Source organism: Limulus polyphemus, unplaced genomic scaffold (assembly GCF_000517525.1).
Source record: "Limulus polyphemus unplaced genomic scaffold, Limulus_polyphemus-2.1.2 Scaffold121, whole genome shotgun sequence".
Lineage (NCBI taxonomy): Eukaryota > Metazoa > Arthropoda > Merostomata > Xiphosura > Limulidae > Limulus > Limulus polyphemus.
This window is the reverse complement of record NW_013665731.1, coordinates 325,538-344,807: the sequence shown is the minus strand read 5'-3', so window position 1 is coordinate 344,807 and position 19,270 is coordinate 325,538. Positions and strand designations below refer to the sequence as shown.

The 19,270-nt window shown below is 32.3% G+C and overlaps 1 protein-coding gene across 1 annotated transcript in view; it reads right to left on the bottom strand.

The window, feature by feature from the left end:
* Nucleotides 1–7,140: 7,140 nt before the first annotated feature.
* Nucleotides 7,141–19,270, bottom strand: part of LOC111089428 (transmembrane protein 79-like) — a 17,098-nt gene continuing 4,968 nt past the window's right edge. The window contains exon 2 of the mRNA XM_022401903.1: nucleotides 7,141–7,817. Within this exon, the coding sequence (XP_022257611.1) occupies nucleotides 7,303–7,817 (515 nt within the window). The 3' untranslated portion in view covers nucleotides 7,141–7,302. The remainder of the gene's footprint in view (nucleotides 7,818–19,270) is intronic.

Genomic DNA, 19,270 nt, shown 5'->3' with positions numbered 1-19,270 from the left:
CAAACACTAGAGTTGCCAGGAACAGTCATGATCCTTCTAGAAACTCATGATGTGTTACCAGGATCACGTGACTTCCGCTGTCGTAACACCTTATTAGTGGTTTAGTTTCAGGTGCATAAATGTTCATGCAGATTTGTTGAGAGTAAAGTTATAAGAAATGCTTTACATATACCTTAAAAAATTAACAAAATGAGCAGTTGAAGTACAGAAAGATTTATACATGTGTTTTATTGATTACACTGAGGCCTTTGATATAGGGTTAATTTCTCATTTCAAGTTAAATCTGCTTTAAAATCTAATTTTGTTGCATTTAATAAGAAAAACAATTATTTTATTTTTAGGAATAGAATGCACTTTATCAGTAAACTAGTGAATTTAGTTGAGTAAAAGATTTAGCTTGATTTGAAATATTCTTCTGTCAAAATAAATGACTACAACCAAAAAAGGCTTTATCAATGAATAAAATTCACATCAAGAAATTTTTTATATTTGGTCAACAAAATGTTCTGATACAGATTTATGTATTTTCAATGGTCAAATGTAAAATTTTAAACTGTTATTGATGTGAAGTCACTTGATAATTGTTACAGACAAAAAAAAAGTAATCTATATGCTGTGGTAAAAAATTCATTAGTATTCATGTTAAAAAACATCTGCATTCTGTACTGGTAACAAAATGTGACCATAAAAATAGGAAATGCCTTTTAAGGAATACAAGGTGTCAAACAAGGATTTCTTCTTTCCCCAAACCTTCTCTCAATATATAGCAAAATGATTCTTGGAGGTATAAAAATAAACCTGGAATTAAAGTTGAAAGAGATAACATCAACAATATAAGGTATGCAGATGATACTTACTAATTGTTGAAAAATATCTTCACAAAATTGTAAATATAATTAGTTATGAAAGTAAAAAAGGGTCTAATTCTCATTAGTAAAAAAACAACAACAGAATTTCTGGTAACCTCCAAGAAAAGTAATATCCCTAAAGGTAGTATTACAATTGATAGGCCAAAGGTTAAACAAGTTCATTGTTTCAAGTATTGTGGATTCATTAATAACATAAGATGTTAAGTACATAGAAGAGGTTAAAAGGCAAATAATGCTTGTTAAGAATGTCTTTCAAAACATGAAAGATATACTGGCAAACAAAAATATATCAACAGAAGTAAGAAAAAATGTCTTACAGTGTTACATAGTATCTATACTTATGTGCAGATGTGAAACTTTGACAATAACAAAGGAAATTGAGAGAAAAGTTGAAGCAGCCAAAATGTGAATAGCATGGACTAAGAAGAAAAATAATGAACATGTACTGGTACAAGCCAACATAACATTAAGAAAATAAGGAAAACACAAGCTGAGTTCATAGGCTCTGCAATGAGGAAAGAAAAGATGGAGCATACAGTAACAATCAGCAAGGTAGTAGGAAGGAGAAGCAAAGGAAGACAAAGAATAAGGGAGCTTAATGGACTCAAAATGGTTAAGAATCATGAAAATTGCATAGAATTGTTGAAGAACACCATGAACAAAGAGAAATGGAAAGATACGATTGCCAATGTTTTTGCGTCTGCACAGGCACGACACTGGAGAAGAATAAGTTTAAAATAATTTTTTTAATTTAAGATATATATTTTATACAATAAGTATTATTGTACTTAGGAAATGTTCTTTGCTAGTTTACTAGAAGATATAAAATTTCTACCATAAGTAAAATTTTGCATACACAATGTTGTTTATAGGTTTAATATAAGATATATATTTGCTACAATAGATTCATTCTACTTACAAAATGTTTTATTTCCTACAAGATAAGTTTCTGCAATAAAAATCATTGTGCAAACAAATGATGTTTATTAATTTACTACTAGATATATTTTTCACAAGAGAATAAATATTAGTTTATTACTATGCTTAGAAACTGGTGTTTGTTAATTTACTACAAGATATATTCTAGTGTGTATGTTAGTATTTATCATATTATAAAGAAGCCTTCATTATATTTATCTACTTCAAGTAAACTCATTGTATTACTTGTTCTTTATATTTCTCCTAGATAACAGATGCTGTGATGTTTGAAGAGATAATTAAAAATAAGAAATCTATGATTTTAGGCAATTTTAGCACTTAATGTTGGTCTTAATAAACTCAATTCAAATGGGAATTATTAGAACAAAAAGTTTGATTTACAGTTGTTAAATGAAAGGCCAACTCACATACAAGCTCTTACCAATGAAAATATTCTTGATCAAATATTTGACACTAATAACACCATTAGAAATATTTTGCTGTTAGTCAAAATTGTAGTGATCATCTGCTAGTTTGTCTCTGTCAAAAAAAACATATTCCAAACTAATTAATATGCTTTTTTAATACACTAATTAAATATAATCTTTCTAAATTTCATAGCCTCATGGTTATTGTGCTTAACTCACAATTTAAGGATTCAAATCCCATCACCAAAAATGTTTGCCATTTCAGCTGTTGGTGCATTTTAATGTGGTGATCAATCCCACTTTTCACTGATAAAAAGTAGACCAATAGTTGGCAGTGTTGACTAGCTGCCTGTCCTCTAGTCTATCACTTCCAAAGTAGGTACAGTAAGCTCAAATAGCTCTCATGTAGCTTTGAGTGAAATTCATAAAGCAGGCATATAATTTTCACTTTACACATACTAATGATGAACCTGAATAATTACAGAAATGAAAATTCAATAAACTGAATAAACAACTGAAGAAAAAAAAATAGATGTAAGTAAAATTTACAAGGAAATGAGTGATATATACTTTATAAAGGAATTAAGTATGCATGCAAAAGCTTTTTTTATATGTAAATACAGAACTCTACAGTCTTGTTCATTCAAATGAAGGTAAATATGTCATCAAAAAGAAACTAATACTGATTATCCAAAAGTTGTGAATAAATAAAGCTAAAACATGAACATAAAATGATATAATTAATTCTATAATAGATTTGAATTAACTTCCCAGTCATTATTATTATTGATAACTTAAAAGAAATGACCTCCTTTAATGAAATTAAAAATAATTTCACTAGGGTAAAAGATTCTATAAAAGAAGTCAAGAATACTGGCCTTGGAAGGGATAGATTTCAATGTAATATGCATTGTGTACAGGTATATTTTAACACTTTAGCTAATATATTTTCTCTCTTGGTTCAGATTTTACATTACAACAATTTTATAAAATACTAAATTTCTTTGACCCTCAAATCAGATATTCAAAATTTATTGAGGTATAACCCTAGTACTTTAATTGATTAATTAGTTATACAGTCAAAATCTATAAAGAAATTAATAACAAAACAATATAATTTTTTTTGTACTGATAATCTATTGATGTTTAATTGCAGCTCTAATTTTCTGGCCATTGGGGTCAAATAGGTTTACATAGTTTGTTTAGAAAAAAAGTAAAACAGTATTTTCTTTTTCAGTCCCTGAAAAAGTGGTCATACATCCACATTTACCAAGTGCTGCCACAAACAGATATTTCTCATATGTTGATCAACAAGACAGTGTGGCCAACTAAACCATTTTTTGGATGAAAGGCTAATGACTCATCTGCATAAAATTTCTTTGGATCTTCAGTCTCTCTGCTTGTTGCATATATACTTTCACCATTTTTCACCCTTGCCATATATATTCTGCTTATCTTGAACAGTCACACCACATTACATTTTAATTTTTTATTCTTTTTCTAGAGATTGATAAAAAAAATAAACTGTTAGACATAATATAGGCTTAAGTCACTTCAAGTAGAATAAGTTGATAGAAAGAAAAAGAAAAAAAACTGCATAAACAAGTCTATTTAACCCTGCATTAGTACCCTTGCTGTATCGAACAACCTTTGTACCATAGGTTTCTGCCACACCCCACACCAAAAAAAAAAGAATTAACTTATGTTACATTGTTAATCTCTCTTTGTATGCACTTAAAGTAAACATCTAGCGAATGATTCTAGAGAATATTGTTAATTTTACTTTTTGGTAGTGTTGATAAAGGAATAATAGAAAATATAAGATAATGATGTTTCTATCACTTTATTTCAAAAAAATACATGATTAAAAAAGGTAAATTTTTTTTTTTTTTTATCTAAGCATCTTCCTATGAATTATTTTGAACTGAAAATATCATTGAATGTGTGATATCAATGAAAACTATAAATAACAGAGAAATAGTTAATCTGGAAAAACATGCCTTAGTTTAGTACCGTGGGGTATTTATTTAGTCCCCAAGCCACAAGAAACCTAGCTTCGCAAGGATAGAAATGGTAGAAACTATGTGTGTATTCTATCAGCAGTTTTAGGAAGCTACTAGGAACAGCAAAGACCTGAGTGCTTCCATCTGTTTGTGAGATTGTTTACAAAATGTTTAGGGTAGAAAAAAAACCCATGGTATGAACATAGTGTTAATTGAGGTGTTTGAAAACAAAAATTTTTGATAGCTTTCAAAAAATAACAGCACACACTTGGCCATTAGATACAGTCACATGGAGATTTATGAGACAGCATATTACTGAACAATACTTCTTGACCAACTTTGGTGGCCAGCATTAGGTCCACCAGTAGTAGTACTCATGATTTAAGTAACATCTCCAAACTCTATAAACATTTGTTACATGTTACTGTGACTGTTTAAAATCAAATGAATTTACTTTGAAACTTTATATAGCGATGCAAAAGCAACTAATAAATCTAGTCAACAGGCACCACTAGTAGTTTTCTGTCTGATTAAAAAATGAAGATATCATGTCATGTTTTAGATAAAAAATATTTTTCAAATTGTAAAAGGAAATACAACACCATTTCTTCCATTAATAAGAGGAGCTTGTTTGAAAACTTTGCACAATAATATTATTTGAAAATATATATTTGGCTAAGAGGTAGAGTAAGATATTAGGAATAAGTATATTTGATCCCACCCTATCCTCTTCTCAAACTGCTTTGAAGAAATTCCAGATGTTAAGCCATGCAATCATGATGTGATATAAAATCTCACTCTGGTTACACAATACAAATATATAAATTAGAAAAACAAATGTAACTTTCAACAACTTCAAATTCCTAATAATTTTATAAAATTAACAGAATCAATAATTTAGTTTTCAATGTTCAAATTACAGCTGCTTTATTTCTAAATACAGAAAAGGCTTTTGATACAGCTTAGCACAATATATTGCATTCAGATATCAACGTGGTGTTTTTACAGCCTTACATTTTAACTATATGGATTAAAATATTATTATTATTATATTGAAATTATTATCAAAGTAAATACTTGTCTATGTGATAAATTTATACCTATTTCTGGTGTTCTACAAGGACCAATGTTACATACAAAGCCTTATAAGTAACCAATATTCCCTGCCTATACAATAAATCCAATTCTAATTTCATCAATATTGTCCAATCTCCAGTGATACTTCTCTAATATATGAAGATAAAATTTAACAACATACAGAAAACAAGGGACCATTTAGTTCTTGAAGGCTGTCTCCACACATCCACCTCTGTGAAAAAGTAAAATTAAACCAACTCTTTATAAACTCAGTAAATCCTCAATTCCCCTTTTAACTTTTTTATAGTACTAGCCTCCACTGCTTCTGATAGCTTTAATTAACTAAGATCTTTGGTGTTATCTCTGGCAAGTTAAGTATAACCAAAACTTAGGTTTATAAAGTTTTATAAGTACATTTATAGGAAAGAGAATACTTTAAATCAACTGACAAATCTGTTACTCTTAAATTACTTTAAAAATGGTCAGATACTCAGATGTTATTTTTTAAGTTGTGTTGGAAAGTGTATGTTATTAATCTTACCAAAATTCTAAGAAAAGATGAGGTACATTAAATTCATATGATTGCCTTCGTTTCTGGCATATTTTATATTACTTTATCAAGTATATAAATCTATACAAAGAACATGATATATATTGAAAAACAACTTGGCTGAAAAATGTGTAAACAAAAATAAAGCAGCTGAAAAATATGAACTCAAAGTCAGAAGAAACCCACATGCAATTATAATATCTCCAAACTTAATAGATGCTAATTAAATCAAACTATATCTGAGTATCAAATTTATGTCCTTTGTTGTTAATTTTACCTAATGTGCAACAAAAATGAGTGATATTTAATCAAAATCAGCATAGTTGTAAAAAAAAGGTGCAGACAAAATGCTGATGATTAAAATTTTATACAAGCTATTGTGACTAAGCATTCAAAATTTGTAAAACATGCATATCCACTACAAGAAATCACATGGGCCACTGTTTTTTGCCAGTGCTTAGCTAAATATAGAACAGCAGCCCATCTGATTTCTTGTAGTAGATATGCATACTCTAAAAATTTGAATGCTTACTCACAATATTTCACATAAAACTTAATCATCAATATTTTGGCCACAAACTTTGATTTCACATCTTTCTGTCACAATTTTTTTTCTTTGGCCACACATTTTCTTACAGCCATGCTGGTTTTGATTAGATCCTACTTACTCAGCAACTACTGATACTCATATGACTCCTTATTACCATTCGACCTAGGTGAAGTCATAACCTTGATATATAACCTGAACCACTATTACAGAATACTGCTGTTTAAATATTTGTGCAATAATCTCCACAGGCAGAACAGGTGTTATCTGCAGCAGCTTCTAATTAGCATTAATAATGTAAATTAAAGATTGCTACTCGGGTATTTTATGCCATACTTTTAATTGGTTTCTGTTATAGACTGTGAAAATAGAATTTATAAATTATGTTGTTTTTTTTAGAGCAAAGCCACATTGTGTTACCTGCTATGTCCACCGTGTGGAATTGAACCTCGGATTTTAGCATTGCAAGTCTGTAGACTTACCGTTGTTCCACTCGGGGACTATAAATTATAACATTTTGATTAAAGAAACATTTGTTGATTTAGCTGTGGCGTTTTTGTTTGACACTTCTATTATTAAGAGGCTGTTCTTTGTTGTTGTTGAAATCAGTGTTCAGTTATCTAAACATTTTTCAGCTCTACTCTTTTATGTTAACATACAGAATTATTTCAATATTATAAAAAAAACTTTGTGTAAAAATGTTTTGGTAATATTTTTTTAGTTATAGTAAATAAATAAAGAACCTTTAATACTATTCTAATGCCGTTTATTATCACACAAATACATAAACAATAACAAAATCAGTTTCATTATTTACTTAAGTCCTTACACTGTTAAAGACATTTAATACACAACAAAACATAACTAACTGAACTATAAAATTGATGTCGTACAGATTTGGTGTAGACATCTATTTCATGCGTAAGTTGTAACTGTTTGATCCTAGGTATATGCCAATTCCACTTGTCACCACACAATATACACAGTATATAATGGTAATGACTGTGGGGATAAAGGTGCAAGCAAACCCAAAAGATCTGTACATTGGAGATAAAAGATATCCAAAGAAAAAAGTAATCCGACCCACCACGAAGAAAAACACGAGTAGGGGAATAACTTTCATCTGTTCTTCGTTGATGTACGTACACAATACTAGTTGGCTAAAACTGCTAAGTAGAAACTGTTCCATTGTGTTCTGCAAACAGTTTTTGGTGACTTGCACTACGCGCTCGTGGCCTGCAAGTGGATTGATAGCTGAAGTAGAAAACCGTTGTAAGGCCACAACCGAGACACACACTACAACCGTCAACAGTTCAAATAACTGACATCGTAAAGTGAAGAGTACACGGTCGCTTAACAAGTGGAGATGTGGAAGCTGAACCTCCATATAATTAATGTAAGTATATGACACCAAAAATATGAAACCTACAGCAACACATATCCAAAATAACACAAGTATTCGTCCCTTCTTATTGGAAGCTGCTACTTCGGCTTCTTTAACCTGTTTTGCCATAACTGTAGTATTACTTATCCAAGACTTCAGTAGCTTAACAAAGTTTAAAAGTAAATTACTACGTCAACTTGCGTTATTCCTCAGAGTGGGTTTAATAACATTTGTTTTCATAGAGGGCGTTCGTCAGACCTGTTTATGAAGTTGCTCTTAAAATAAAAACGAATGAAAAGACTGTATAGATAAAAACGATTTTTATAGGGATAAAGAAGTAATATACACTAATACAACGTTTCACCAGTGTTTATCTGAGTTCTTCAGGGTCATAGAAAGACAATAGACACAAGAAACCTTCAAGCACATTAAGGAATAAAGTTCACGAATGACCAATCATTGTATTAAATATTTTTTTAAATATAGCAGTTGCTATCAAGGTATTTGTGAGGAAGGGTTTGCAAATTTATATATACACAGCCTATTTAAATTTTATTTTGTTGTCCTCTAGTTCGTTTTGCAAGATACAAGCATTATAGCAAAAATACTCTTTTATGTGAGTTGTTATTTCCCAAGCAGTTTTACTTATGTCGAATTTTGAACATTCAATACAGGCATATTTATATATTAGATCTGTGTATATGTCATCATTTCGTGCGTTTTTAGATACTATGCTTGAAATATGTCCACCAGGGTTAGATTGTATTCAAACCTTTGTATATCTGTATTATCCTTAATTTTAAATTGGCACTTCAATATAACATTACTGCGAAAATTTTCTTAGTCACATGTTTATCATAGAAAAGTCCTTGCCTGTAAACAGATTGTAGTATGAGTATAAGTTTTATCATGAAATTAATCACATCGCCAAATAATGTTTTAATAAACTTTGTAAAACACACTGAAAGATAATTAATCAGGTACCGATTACAAAATATATTTTTAATTATAAGTTTCTCTAGCTCAACTAAAAGTATATAAAGGTAGAATGCTATTCCATTATGGTGATATTGTATAGGTTGAGAATTATCTTACACAGTTGTCACTCTAGCATCAATTACATCAAGTACCGGCATATTAGTTTACAAAAAATACAAAATATAAAACGATCGACATCTTTATAAAGAAAACGATTTTTTCACAACTATTTTGCCTTACCAGTTACATTTGAAATTGTCCCCCACTGTACTTATAACTCTACTCATGGGTTCCACTCCCCGTTGTAAACAGAGCACAGGTAGCCTACTGTGTAACTTTGCACTAAAACAAAAGTAAAAGTTTTCAATTATAAAATTTTAAGTAAATCAATAACCAAATATCCAATTAAGCTCAAAACTTTCATATTATCTTCGTCCTTCTTCTGTGTTCCAGTGGATACTTAAGTTTTACAGTGGTATAACAGCTTTTTACACTAGTTCACCGTTTTCTGTGATTATTGAAATATAACAATAAACGATATTATTTAGAAATGAAATGATTCACTTGTAATTTTACTGAATAAAAAATAAATAAATGAGAGATTTCATTTTATAATGAGTTATTTTGAGAATACTATTTTAAACTAGAGAGAAATAAACATTGTGAATAACAATCTTAACTTATAATAATCTTAACTTATAATCAATGTTTCCAACAAGAGAAAACAACGGGTTTTTGTCATTATTATTTTGATGCTACTTAATCATTATAAAGGATTTCTGGTGAAAATAAAATTACTACTTAGATAAGGACTAAAATTATTTTAAAGATAACATTCTTCAATAGTAAACTGATTTGTAATACTTCATGCCATAAATCAATAAACCACAAAACGTATACCTATAATGATTAGGATACATGAAATGGTGAGTTGGATATGGTATTTCCGCTATTAATAATATTGTCGAAAGCTATATTCGCAATGTTATATTTTTGCTGTTTTCTAGACAGAGCTGCAAATAATTATTATGACACTACATATAGAAAGTTCATAATAGTAGTCCTAAAATACCTAGAAAGTTCATGGTAATGTAATAATCTAGACATTTCGTGGAGCATTTGGATAAACCTTTCCAAATATTACGCAAATTCGGCTCATGTCTCTTTTTCCATCCAAACACTTTTCTAGAACCTTGCTCTAGATACTGCGTTCTAGTGTGTTACTTCTAACATGTTGGATAAGGTAGCTACCAATCCTTGATAGTTGTAACGGCTCTCAGCTGGAAGGTTACTAAATGTCGCTAAAGCTTGCCCTTTTAATTAAATGGATAACAAGGTGACTAACTTGTTGTTCACTGTTCCACCTGTTCACTTTGGAGATTATTTCGAAATGGATCTTTTATGCCTCCCATGCTAATTTCCATCGCAGTCCATTGGTTTCTCGACTGGACGGTGTTGTTGAAGTAGCTAGATTAATACTGGAACTGGATTTGGTGGAAGCATAGATAGAATAGTCAAGGAAAGTCCTGCAACCACAGATAGCATAACAGTGGTGGTGGTAACAGGTGTAGTCTAAAAATAAGTTATTTTATTCCATATTTAATAGTAACTGGCGTTTTAAGTTGGAATTCATGCGAAGGTGTGTAAAGAGATATGGCTGGTTTTATCTTTGCATTTACCAATTAATTTTTCCAAATACCTCATTCTGTCATTGATATCATTTACTACCTCATTGATCTTGGTGGTATAGTCATTCTGTACTTCTTCAATTTTGTCAGTACAGCCTTTCTATAATTCGTCGATGTCTTTTTGTATTTCTTCAACATGATTTTTGTAATCCCTCTATACATCTCCAATACCTTCATTGATATTGTCTTCAATCAGATTTATTATTGTTATTACTTTTTTTTTAAATATAATGTCTCTCTATTTTTAAATTTCAGTTAAATTCCCATGTCTTATCTCTTGATCTTCTTCTAATTTTCAATAAATTTCTTTTTGATATTCTTTTAAGTTTCTGTTTCTATCTTCTTGACTTTCTGTTTTGTTCTTCTCATTTTCTTTTTTTTTTCCTTTTTGGTAGATTATTTTAATGTTCTCTATCTTTCCTATTTGTTTTGTAAACAAGTGGGTTGGTGAAGGCCAATCGTTTGGGTTTGATATTTCACAATTCAAAAATGAATTTATTTAAAATTCCAGGAAGATAGTCGTGTGTGTAGCTGAGTGATCACACAAGCCACCAACTCGAGGAATTTACGTGTGAACAAAGAAATGACTGAGACACTGATCATACAAACAGCATACAATACTTTATACTATATCCATATCCAAAACATTTAAATATTCATTGACACCGAAATTGTTTTAGAATAATTCTGCATCAAGTATCAAATTCTCCATTTTGTTCATGCAATTGTTGATTGAGTAAACCCACTATGAGATTTATTAGTTCTGATACAATATGGAACAAATTATCAACTAAGCTGTTATATGAGATATATTCAGACATACTTCAGTTTAATTTAGCAATCTTACTTGAAACATCATATACTATACATTGTTTGACTAGAGAGGATGGCATTTGACATTTACAGAGATTTTTTTCTGTTGAAGACTGTGAAATGGTTGCAAAACTGCTATCTCCGTGTTACTGGTATACAGTAGTCTTTCATCTGCATGCTTTGGAGGGAGCTGGTGTAGGTTTTTCTGATCTCAAGAAACGCCGGGGAGAACTGGTTCTGGGCCCAAAAATATGACGTTTTGTACATAATTTCATGTGTTATTACAATATATCAAGTAGCATCGCAGGTTCAGTCCACAAGTAGGTCCTACATTGAATTGGCTTAATTTTGCTGACTACTTGAACCCAAACCAAAACTGGACACTAATTGGATATGGTTAGAAGTTATTAAACGGCTGCCTATTTACATGTATATCTCATTCTTGTTTATCAATTAATTTCTGTAGTTAGCGAAGTTATTATAAACTTTTTCTGCAGCCTTTCTCTCTGTTATGATTGCTTCTGTTTGTATGGATAAGAAGAACTGCCTGATGTCGTCGTAATTCGTTGTTTTGCCTCAATCAACTTGTATATGTTACATTAATATAAACACTTCCTTATTTGGACAAAGGTCCTTACAAAGCTTCTATTATACGGTCGTTAATTTGCATATCCTTGTTGCAACTGACAGCTATGTATGGCATACATAGCAACTTAAATTTTCTCTTAAATTTCGATAAAATGCCTCAAATGCTTTAGTTTGTTTTAAAGCAAAACCACCTTAGGCTATTTGCTATGCCCAGTGCTTGGAATCTAACTCCATATTTTAGTGTTGTAAGTTCGTAAACTTACTGTTGTCCCACTGGAAAAGTCTGGAAGTCTCTTTCTGCTTCTGAAGTTCATAACACATAAGGAAAACAAATTAATTTGTTTCTTCTATAATGTTTGCTACAGGTTACGTTCACTCTGACACAAACTGTAGACCTAAGTTCTCAGCCACATTTCTGCAGTAAGTTCTTCCTACTGGTACCTAACCTAAGTTACTTAGTTTGATCAATAACAAATGGATAAATCACCAAATAACTGAATAGCAGAATAGGTGCAATAACTCTCACTGTCTAACACTGTGCTGAAACACCCAGTGAATACTAATTTTTTTCTTATTACTCATTAATTGTATTTATAATGTACCATTGTTTCTAGATATTTTACAAAGCTCCTTCATCCTTAACTTTCATGAATATTCTAGGTGTTGCATCATCATAGTCATCATGATTAGCACACCTCCTCTAGCAAAGAAACATTTAAACAAAAAAAAAACATCAATACATTGCTTAAAATGATGTCCCCTTCCTGGATTGTCAAGTCCCTTTAGGGTTATGGTATACAGATCAAATGACTTCATGTCTCTTTTTGTCACACTTACTTTCCTGTCACTGAGGGAGTTCTCTCTGGATAGGTGACTGAGTGAGTCTATCGGTTGCTCTATCCTTCGTGTTTCTCTGAAAGTGGTCTCAACAAGGATACTGTGACTTTCAGCTGGTTGCTTTCCCACTGATGTCTTCTTCTCTGAAGTTACCATGCTTTCTGTTTTCTTACCAACATACTTCCAAAGGCCACCATGTTAAAATGCCTTTGGCTTGGACCATCTGTCCTTATGGATTATGTAAGCCACATCATTGCTTATTTTCAGTAGAACTGGTCCGTCTTACCACCTGCTTAACTTCTGAGTTCGTCTTTTATTGTGGCAATGATTATACAGTCATATCATAACAACTCAATCAAATCTAGACTTATCAGCATTAATATCATAGCAACAATTCAATTTATCACTAGCCAATTTAAGTCTTTCCTGGTAAAGCCGTGTTTAACATCAATGGTCTTCCTTATTCTCTGTGCATATTCTGAGTAACATTCTAATGAGTGAATCAATACAGAAGTCGAATGGCACTTCAAGTTCTCTCCCAAACATCAGTGATGATGTTATGTTGCATGTAGCTTTATGTAATACTATTCAATAACTCATAACTAGCAGTGGAGAATTTCACGTTTTCTGATTAATTGGTTTGAAATGTATCATTGTGTCTCTTCACCATGTTATCAGATGATGGATGAAGTGCTGTTGTACAGGTCTTTTTTATTCCAAGAATCCAGCACATTTCCACAAACAAGGTTGACTCAAAGTTTCATCTCTGAGCATAGTAAAGTTCTATAAACACCCCAAATACTGAAACAGGTCCATTAATTAGTTTACCTGGTAGAGTCCCCGCTTTCTCGTTAGAAACAGCCTTTGCTTCTAGCCATTTGGTAAAATAATATAACACAATCATAATGTATTTATTTCCACTGACAGAGCATCAAGCACAACAACATCAACTCTCTTAAGTGATGGTCTAACAGAATACTTCTGTAGTTGCCCATGCTATTCATTTTATGGACCGTTTCACTCATAGAATATTTCACATGATTTACAGATCCCTGGCAACCAATCCAATAGAAGTATTTTCTCTCTCTTGTGACAGATTTATTAATATATATATATGTTTTATTTGTTTAAGTAGAATTTATACTTAAAAATGTACATAATTTATACTGTTAAATATGTATTGCGAAACTCCCGCCTGTTCTCTAAAGTTGTAGAAGATTCTCGAGCATAAGAAACAACAATATACGTGTGTACATAAACGCTAGTATGGCATTAGTATTGTTGTGTAACTAAAATTTCGAGAAACTCTCCACACACCTATAAATATAACTAATGCGACGTGTCTAAAAACAGTATCTATTATTGGTTTGATATAGTTGGTGTGCTATAAACTTCGTAAGCTATAACTGTGATTGTTATAACGCTTATTAATCGGGACACTTCAGATATTTGGTCAGGAACATTTATAAATTTCGAAAATTACAAACCATTTAACTTCAGTGGATTCACATTGGACATTAGTACTTTTACGAAAACATTACCCAACTTCATTGGTGAAAAAATGAGTATTCATGCGCACTGAAGAGGAATTTCTCAGTCATATTGTGAGTATAGAATGAAGCTCTGTGGATCCTGCTAAATTAGCAGCTGTGTAAGATTAGCATCAGCCTCCGACTAAATGGGAAGTTTGCACTATTCTCAACTTCTCATGTCATACTTCTACCAATGGCTTGTGGGCAACTTCTCCAAGATCATTTTATCATTGACAGCTCTCATTAAAGTGTATGAAGGTGTGATGTATCACTGTTATCAAGTAGTCAGATGTGGTTCTCAGCCTTAGTTGCAATTAGTGCTCCCCAGTATACGTTACTGATAAACCTTTTATGAACTGGTTTGACCAGGAATGAGGAACAGTGCAATGAGTCACAGGAGGACTAGAGTACTGTCTTATCTTACTCAAACACAGAAGATGAGATGAAAGGAGCTAAGCTGAGAGTACTTTTCTGGCCTTTCAGGATGAACTACAAGAGGAATTGCCAGAGCTAGCGGCAAGAGAAAGCTCTAACAGTCAGTTGAATCGCTGTCGACAACCTCCTGATTGATATGGCTGGGATTAAACCTAATGAAAGCAGTTAGGATAATCATGTGTTTGAATGATCAATGACTGAAAAGAAGTAATGATGCTTGCTTTATACACTGTCAAATGATATTCACCATACAATGTGTGCACTACACTGTGTGATTTCTACTTGATTACCATAAAGCTATGATATGATAGCTGGTGCCAGTTGATATAGTTCCTAATGCAACAACAATGTGCCCAATTAGAGATGACAATTTGGAATTCAAAAAAGTCGGATAAAAGAATGCTGTGACCCTTGCTTTCTGAGCTACTGAGCGGTACAGTAATGCATGATGCCTGAACAGAAAAATGTGTTGAGTTTGATGACATAAATGGCAGCACATTACTATACTGCTACTATTGAAATTTAGCCTGTATGGGTAACCCGAGAAGGTTATAAAAGTAATTTATACAGCAGCCTAAGGCAGTCTGTTTTAGGTTATTAGTGTATGTGACAATGTGTAGTGAGGATACATGTACGTGGCAATATAGGTATATAAATAAATATGTATGTGTGTGTGGTCTTATACGAGTGTATTAACATTAAATCAACTCATTAATGGATGTTGTATAACAATAATGGTTCAATTACCACTATTGTACAAACTATTAAACATTATACGAATAGAAACAAAAGATCTAATCTGGATGTCGAAACTTTGTTATATGAGGTTAACTGTGATTACTGATCTGTTATAGTTATGTTTATTACTACTAGTAAGAGAATATTTCAATTTTAACGCAGAAATATTTGGTATTGAGAGACTCTCAATGCATTTGAGAGGAAACAAAATTTTACCTGTTGTTTTTCGGTAACACTAGTACATATTATCTCAGTTGGATTTAATTAAGTATTAATGAGTGGATGAAAATATTGGTAGTAAGCTCAGACATCATAACAGTTGTAAATGTAGTGTACTCAATGTTTTATTAAGTTATGACGGAATATTTCAAATCACATAGGTGTGAATGTTCAGTTAGTGCACAGTTTTCTAATATTTTCTTAGCATTGTTTCAGTACAAAGTTCAGTAAAAGATCCATGAATATGCAGACTGTAAGTGTCCCAAAAGGGGGGAAAATAACACTTGTGTGGTGAGAAGTAAAATATGATTTACAGAGATTTTCAAATTTATTACATTACAATATTTGATAATAATGAATTGAATTACAAGATAGAGAACAATAAAGTTAAAAATTTGAAGAAATGTATAGAGCACAACATACGTTACAGTACTTAAAATATTTTGCAGAATTACAGTACTCATTCATCTACAATCTATTGTAACCAAGTGTTGTTCTTTTTCGCTAATTCTTTTTAAATTCCTAACTTGTATTTTATCAGCTCATTTGTAGCTTTTGTAGAGCTAGCACCTGAAGACAGCTCATAGCTCATTAATTAAAAACGAGACAGAAAAATGAAAGAACGCAAAGGGAAAATTACAGAAAATTAAATGCCTATCAAGAGACAAGAGAAGGGTATTTAAGAAAGGAGTGAAAAAAGAGACATAATATTTAATGAAAAGTAAAAAATAAAGATAAATCTGATGTAAGACAAGGTCAATGAAACTATTGTGTATTACAACACTTAGACTGGAGAAGTATGGAAAGGGTATAATGACAAGTTTTAAAAAGTACAAAAGAGCATTGACAAATTCAAAAGCAAAGTCCAATATAACATCATCAAAGTCAGAAATGAAGTACAAAAAGAGATGAACAAAGTTAAGTAAGACATTAATGAGGTAGAAAAGAACATCAGTGACAGAATATAAACCCAAGTAAATGTATTAATAATTACAAAGATTAAACCAGTCACGTCTTTTTCTATATTGGTTCAAGATTTCCAATATAAAACATCATATACTACAGAGTATAGAATACAAGAACGTATTTGGTCCACTCTGTTACAACTACTGCTGTTTCAGCTGTTACTGCAGGACCTTCTTGGGCTACTCCAGCCTGGTCACTACTAAATATAGTTCCAGAATTTAGCTGGTCAGTTCATCACTGGCCAATCACTGAACCAATGGGCTATGATGGGAAGGTATACCAAACCCAGTTCAAAACAATTCCAGAGTGTACATGGAATAGTTAACAGCAAGCTATTCATCTTGCTGCACATTTAAAAGTGCTAGTTTGACAACATTAAGTAAACTTTCAGTTGAGAGCCATAACAGTTATCAAGCTGCCTTAACCAACAAGTTTGGAGTGACACACCAGGAGTGAGTATCCACAAGAAAGTTCCAGAACAGGGTAGATATCAAAGAAAAGACCTTAGCCAAACTTGTGGAATACGTGGAAAGGTTTGCTCAATTATCCTACCCAGGTGTTCCTCATAAAACGATATATGTATTAGAATATGACTTATTCATAAATGCCATAACAGACAAGGATAAGAAAATTAGGCTGAAGCAAAGTAAATGTACATCTTTAAAGGAAGCTCTGTAGTTGTTGGTGGAACTTGAATCTAATAAAGTCATGAATAAACAATTAAAGACACCATCTAAAAGTTATTGGATTGTCAGATCAAGTTATATTGATATATCAACTTCTGCTAACGATTGTCTAGAAGAATTAAAATGATTAGTTTAAGTACTAGTCACACAGAATGGAGAGAATAAACCATAAGATAATAAGTGTTTCAAGTGTAACTTGAAAGGACATATTGCCAGGAACTGCAACCAAAAGCTTGTAGGAAAAAGAACTCCTCCCAGACCTGCCATTCTTTCCTCAGTTCTTATTGTAATATCAGTGCCATTTTCATTCTTTCCTCAGTTCTTATTGTAGTATCAGTGTCATTTTCATTCTTTCCTCAGTTTTTAATGTAATATCAGGTCTATTGTCATTCTTATCTCAGTTCTTCTGGTAATATCAATACCATTTTCATTCTTTCCTCACTTATTATTGTAATATCTGTGCTTTTGTCATTCTTTTATCAGCTGGACTTATGGGGTGAATCTCAGCTGAGAATACCCACATGCTCTAAGTGAAAAATATATATAGTTCATTGATTAAACAAAAAAGTCCACAAGTCCACGGCATTCTTTATGGAAAGCCTTATAATATGTTGATTGACACTGGTCCAGCAGCTACAATAGCTTGACCCGATTTGGTAATGACAAGTTGTAAACTGCCTCCAGGTATGAAGAAAGGAGAGGGAGTGATGCAGAAAGCTAGTGGACATAAGATTCCAGCAAGAGGAAAGTTAGAAGTTACCCTTAATGTAGATAGTCTTTCTATGCTTCATGATAAGCGTGTAATTGGAAGTGGGGTAGAGTGCATATTGGAAACTGACTCCATATGGAGCCATGGACATGAAATTAGGTTAACTATATATAGCTTCACAGTTTATGATCAGGAAATCTCTGTGCACATGACAATTACTACACCAGAGGTTGAATATCCCAGGAAAACAAGAACAGCATTCATTATACCACCAAGAAATGCATTACTTATATCAAGACTTTTTAAAAATATATTTGGCCGGCATTGCCAGGTGGTTAGGGCACTCGACTTGCAATCTGAGGGTCGCGGGTTCGAATCTCCTTCCCACCAAACATGCTCGCCCTTTCAGCTGTGGAGGCGTTATAATGTGACGGTCAATACCACTATTCGTTGGTAAAAGAGTAGCCTAAGAGTTGGCGGTGGGTCGTGATGACTAGCTGCCTTCCCTCTAGTCTTACACTGTTAAATTAGGGACGGCTAGCACATATAGCCCTCGTGTAGCTTTGCGCGAGATTCAAAAAACAAACAAACAAACAAAAATATATTTATATATAGTGAATGGACTGTAATAGAACTACATACTCTCCAGTGTGTCATGATATACTTATTGTTGGTAGCACTCTCGTGGATCAGAAGAATAAAGATTTCATCATTAAAGCCATGAACACAACAAACCATAAAATTCGAGTCAGATCTGGATGGGACATTGCAGGATGTGAGACTGTAAAAGTAGTACTTCCATATCAAAAATATCAGAAGTAGTCACTTTTAAAAAGATGTGAGAAGTCTGATATCAAATCCTTACATAAGGATAGCTTACTACCTCACTTACAATAGCTGTGACTGGAGCTGTGGAAGTCTTACACCAGATCAATGCCGGAGATTACATAACTTGCTTATGGAATATCAAGACATCTTCTTCAGTACTCCTCATGATTTAGGCCGAACGAATAACATATATCACAAGATTGATACTGAAGATACAGCCCCAATACGTCAGTTAGCCAGACGACTTTTACTAACAAAACATGCTAAAGCTTTGGAATTTAGACCTTTCTTGGCCTACTTCCGCAAACTTAATGCATGTGCTGTCTAGCAAAAATCCGAATTTACCCTTCCATTACGGGCTGGGTGGAATCTACCCAGCTCGTAACCACAAAACTATCCATTAGAGTAATTATACTGTTGCGTCAGCGAGTCACATGACACTGTGACGCAACGGTTCTAGAACTATCATGTACTTTG